The sequence below is a fragment of the Hibiscus syriacus genome, unplaced genomic scaffold (genome assembly GCF_006381635.1).
Source record: "Hibiscus syriacus cultivar Baekdansim isolate YM2019G1 unplaced genomic scaffold, ASM638163v2 tig00110962_pilon, whole genome shotgun sequence".
In the NCBI taxonomy this organism is placed as follows: Eukaryota; Viridiplantae; Streptophyta; class Magnoliopsida; order Malvales; family Malvaceae; genus Hibiscus; species Hibiscus syriacus.
Window position 1 is genome coordinate 196,588 of NW_024062935.1, and position 4,930 is coordinate 201,517.

At 33.6% G+C, this 4,930-nt stretch overlaps 1 protein-coding gene across 1 annotated transcript; it reads left to right on the top strand.

Moving 5' to 3' along the window:
- The first annotated feature begins 788 nt into the window (after positions 1 to 788).
- On the top strand, positions 789 to 4,388 carry LOC120148519 (26S proteasome regulatory subunit 7A). Its single transcript, XM_039161610.1, has 10 exons — positions 789 to 950; positions 1,223 to 1,304; positions 1,791 to 1,882; positions 1,960 to 2,037; positions 2,170 to 2,231; positions 2,810 to 2,954; positions 3,075 to 3,293; positions 3,389 to 3,570; positions 3,807 to 3,982; positions 4,099 to 4,388. Exons 1-10 carry the CDS (start codon positions 864 to 866, stop codon positions 4,254 to 4,256), a joined length of 1,281 nt encoding a protein of 426 aa, XP_039017541.1. The 5' UTR covers positions 789 to 863; the 3' UTR covers positions 4,257 to 4,388.
- Positions 4,389 to 4,930: the final 542 nt, after the last annotated feature.

Consider the following 4,930-nt stretch of genomic DNA (forward strand, 5'->3'; position numbering starts at 1 on the left):
TCTTGAATAGTTGCTTAAATTATTTTTTGACTCAGCCAAGTGCCTAATGTTATAAACATTACCGTTTTAGGCGTCTGACGTTAAAAATATTATCACTTTAGGTGCATCGATTCTAACAATTGTTAAAAAAGTCTGTTAAGTGACACACGTCACAAACTTAAATTTTTTTTTTGCATTTTTCTTAAAAACATAAAAAAAAAACATTGTGCATCTGCTCCCCTCTCTTGTCCCTTTCATGATTTCAATTTTCATGGCCAAACGATTAAAATTCAAACGCTATACCAACTGAATGGCCAAAGGGTCAGTTTCCACAATCAATTAAACGGTAAATTATCACGATCGATCAAATGAATTTAAACGATTAAGTATTTTAGATTATAGGGATTCAAATGAATTTAAACGATTAAGTATTTTAGATTATAGGGATTAAGGATTAAAATTTAAGAATTTAAGAATATTAGGTTTTGAAATAATATTAAGAGTTTAACCAATTAATAAGTAGTCGACGAGGTATAAGTGGCCCGTCGCTAGTGAATGAGTGACTGGAAATGACTAGTGGTTAGAGTAAATGATACTAAAATAAAATATTTTAAAAGTTAAAAGATTTTTTATATTTTAGGAAAAAAATGAGGTTTTTTCAAAGTTTTTGTTTTAAAAATATTTTTTAAACTATCATATTAACACATTTCACATAATAATTTTTTTAACAATTGTTAGAACTGACACACTTAAAATCATAACGTTTCTATCGTTATAATTTTATACTTATTTTGATATTAAGCCTTTAATTTTTTGTATGCTTATGTTATCAAGTTTCCATCTCTGCTGAAGCAAAAAGGTAGAAGAAAGCGAGAGATCCAAAGATGGCACCAGAACCAGAAGATGATATCGAGGACGAGAAAAACCCACGACCTCTTGACGAAGACGATATCGCGCTTCTCAAAACCTATGTACAAAACTATTTCCTTTTTGCCCCCTTTTATCCTATGAATATTCGATTTGTTTTTCTTCTTTTTCATTTATCACCTGTTAGATCTATTTCAGATGTGGTAATTTGCCTATGCTTTTGATCATTAGTTAGTGGTTTATTTGTTGTTGGAGATGTTCTTCTAACATCAAATGCAATTTCTAGGGTTTGTAAATTTAAAAAAATATATATTTCGTGCACTTTCTTTCTGTATTTAATTTTGGAGCAGCAGTAATTCTATTTTTTTCCTGGCAGGGGTTAGGACCTTATTCAACCAGCATAAAGAAAGTTGAAAAGGAGATTAAGGAGATGGCAAAGAAAGTGAACGATTTATGCGGTAAGCATTTCACCTATTTTCCGTTAATGATGTTTTGTTTAAGTATAGATTTTGTATTGTTTTTTGTGCTTTACATGTTGATTGCATTTAGATAGATGTATGTGTATTATATTCCCAAATGATGGGGGTTCAATTCATATGGCATATTTAGTTTATGCTGTCATAAATATCGGCCTAAAGGGTTGTGGTAGATCAAAACATAAGCTAGCTGCTTGTCCCTAAATTTCATAGATTGCAGTATCTGACCAATATTGACCAGGAAAAGCTTTCCTTATAGCATCAGCACCTTTCTAAAGTCTCTCTCTTCTTATTGTCTGTTCTTTATTGCCAGCTGCAAATATAGTATCATGTGACTTTGTTTAGCAGCTATTATTGTCACAGTAAGCTATTGAGTTTTCTGACCAATTTCCAAACTTCAAATAACTATTTATTTAATGTGTTGCATTGTTTCTGACTGTTTTACATGCTGGTATAATTGCAAAAAAGGCATCAAGGAATCAGATACTGGATTAGCTGCACCCAGCCAATGGGACCTTGTCTCCGATAAGCAAATGATGCAGGAGGAGCAACCACTTCAGGTTTTCTTTACTAAAATAGATTTTAAGGTTGTATTTATGTTACTTTTTTAGTCATCTTGCCTGTATTTTTCATGTAGGTGGCAAGATGCACGAAGATAATTAGTCCGAACACAGAAGATGCCAAATATATCATCAATGTGAAGCAAATTGCCAAGGCATGTAACTTAAGACCCTGAGTTTCATGTTTACCAATGATTTAAATCATACCTTCTAGTTAAATCACTTCATTTTCAGAAGATGGACATTGATTTTTCCTTGTCTGATATGCATTTGGGTTCTGACTGTAGTTTGTTGTTGGGCTGGGTGACAAAGTTTCCCCCACTGATATAGAAGAAGGCATGCGTGTTGGGTAAGTTTTGTATTTGGTACTAAAAGATTTCAGGCATGAATTCTTGTTTCTATGCATGTGTATTTCACAGTTTACACTTTACATAAAGTTTTATATCTTGTAAATAATTTATTTCACTCACTGCAGTTTTATGGTTGCATCTTTTTGTAACCTTTGCAGCTTTCTAGGTAGATGTATATTTGCAATTTTTGGATTATTTGTTCGTTTCCAGTACTAGGGGGAACACATAGAAAACTGCAAGACAATGCCAATCATAGGTTTTATTCATTTTGAATCATTATTCATTTTCTCTATTTGTAACCTTTATCTCTTTAAAACAAAGATTTAACCTTAATCATACAGTCATTACCACCAAGTTTAGTTTACATATGCTCACCTAATTTTGAAGTGCTGATAAGTTTCCTTTTTGCTAAAAAAAATAGCAGTAACAATTTAATTTTTCATTCTTTTATGATATTTTCACTTTTGTGTTTATTTTTCCTTCTGGAAGGAAACTGTGTTTTTACGTCCTTGGATGTTGTTATCGTTGATTGTGTATAAATTTCTCATTAGTTGACTGTTCTTATGCGTTTGCACAGGGTTGATCGCAATAAATATCAGATACAGATTCCCTTGCCTCCTAAAATTGACCCAAGTGTGACCATGATGACAGTGGAAGAGAAGCCTGATGTGACATATAATGATGTTGGTGGATGTAAGGAACAGATTGAAAAGATGCGAGAAGTATGCATGGTCTTTTTTATGTTAATATGCATAAGCACATACATAGAAGACTATTGTTTGTACTTCTAAAGTTAGGATTGAAGTCTAATCTGTATTGATTGATGGGCTTGGTTTTTTTAGGTTGTTGAGTTACCTATGCTTCATCCAGAGAAATTTGTCAAGCTTGGAATTGATCCTCCTAAGGGTGTTCTTTGCTATGGTCCTCCTGGAACTGGCAAGACACTTCTTGCCAGAGCTGTTGCGAATAGAACCGATGCTTGCTTCATTCGTGTTATCGGAAGTGAGCTTGTTCAGAAGTATGTTGGCGAAGGAGCTAGAATGGTTCGAGAACTATTTCAGGTTATAACCTGCAAAAGTTCGCTGTTTAAGTTTCGAAGTTACCATAGACTATCTTTTACCATTATTGAACAAATAAAAAATGACTTCTGCTGCAGATGGCACGTTCGAAGAAAGCATGCATTGTTTTCTTCGATGAAGTTGATGCCATTGGGGGTGCACGCTTTGATGACGGTGTGGGGGGAGACAATGAGGTTCAGCGTACTATGCTTGAGATTGTGAACCAGCTTGATGGCTTCGATGCTCGTGGAAACATTAAAGTCCTGATGGCAACAAACAGGTTAAAGTTGCAATCCAATCTATACATCCGCTGCTCTTTGCCTAACTTTTTGTTTTGTGAAACAATCCAGCATGACCTTTTTATCTTTATGCCATTGCTACTAGGACGTAATCCGATAACTTTCACGGAAGGTTTTATTTGATTAAAGTATTTGAATGTACAGGAATATGATTTTGGGATTTTTGTCTTTGCTTCGTTTTTTTTATAAGACTCCGTTTTTGTTTTTTCAATTTCAGGCCTGACACTCTAGATCCTGCATTATTACGTCCTGGACGACTGGATCGTAAGGTCGAGTTCGGTCTTCCTGATTTGGAGAGTAGGACACAGATATTCAAAATTCACACAAGAACAATGAACTGTGAGCGTGATATTAGATTTGAGCTTTTGGCCCGGCTTTGTCCCAATTCCACCGGTAAAAGTTTTCCCCTGAAGTTTCTTGTATGTTTTATTTGTTTTACTTATCAAGTTATGTTGTTGTTCCTGCTTTACTGGGTAGTTGTCTTGAGAGTTAATGGATTTTCTTGGCAGGAGCTGACATAAGAAGTGTGTGCACGGAGGCTGGAATGTATGCCATTCGAGCTCGAAGAAAAACGGTGACAGAAAAAGATTTCCTTGATGCTGTCAACAAAGTCATCAAAGGTTATCAGAAGTTCAGTGCAACTCCCAAATACATGGTTTATAATTAATTAACCATGTTTTAGCTCTCCCCACTCTTAAACACTTGTTCTACATTCGAACCAAAGATATGTACTTCTTTCATTGTATTTTGAAATAGATATTGGGTGCTGTTTTTGTTATGAATTTGCTTGATTTTTCTATTAGGGATTTCACATTTGCCTCTATCTTTTCAATGTTGTGTATTTGCCATTACCACAAAAAATTTGATCACATGTAAATGAAAAAAAATCATTGCAAGTAATTGGATAAACAATATTATAATTTGAACGGATTTTAAGAAATCCCTTCTAATCGTGTCATCAAAATGCTGTCCCTTGGCTATAAAACTGGTGGGCAATAATCCAATGCAGTCTTCGGCTAGTGATAAATACATAATTTTAGATCCTAGAGAGCGTTTAAATGTGATAATAAAATGAGGTGATGGTTAATAAAATGTTGTCCCTCGATCTTTATATATGTTATAATTTAATTTTTAATTTGGCATGAATTAATGTTAATTTCTATATAATTTAGCACGGATAAGTGGAATTAAGTGAATTTTTTCCATGTTAAAGTGGAATAGTGAATTTAAGTGATTAAATTGAAATTTTGAAAAATTGAAAGGGTAAAGATAGAAATTAGTAAATGTGATTTTATTTATTTATTTAATGTTATCAAAATGGAGATAAAAGGATGACATGGG

Coding starts and splice junctions, on each gene's coding strand:
- LOC120148519 (XM_039161610.1), top strand. CDS start 864: ATGGCACCAGAACCAGAAGATGATATCGAGGACGAGAAAAACCCACGA. Junction 3,294..3,388: donor TGGTTCGAGAACTATTTCAG/GTTATAACCTGC, acceptor CTTCTGCTGCAG/ATGGCACGTTCGAAGAAAGC. Junction 3,983..4,098: donor GCTTTGTCCCAATTCCACCG/GTAAAAGTTTTC, acceptor TTTTCTTGGCAG/GAGCTGACATAAGAAGTGTG.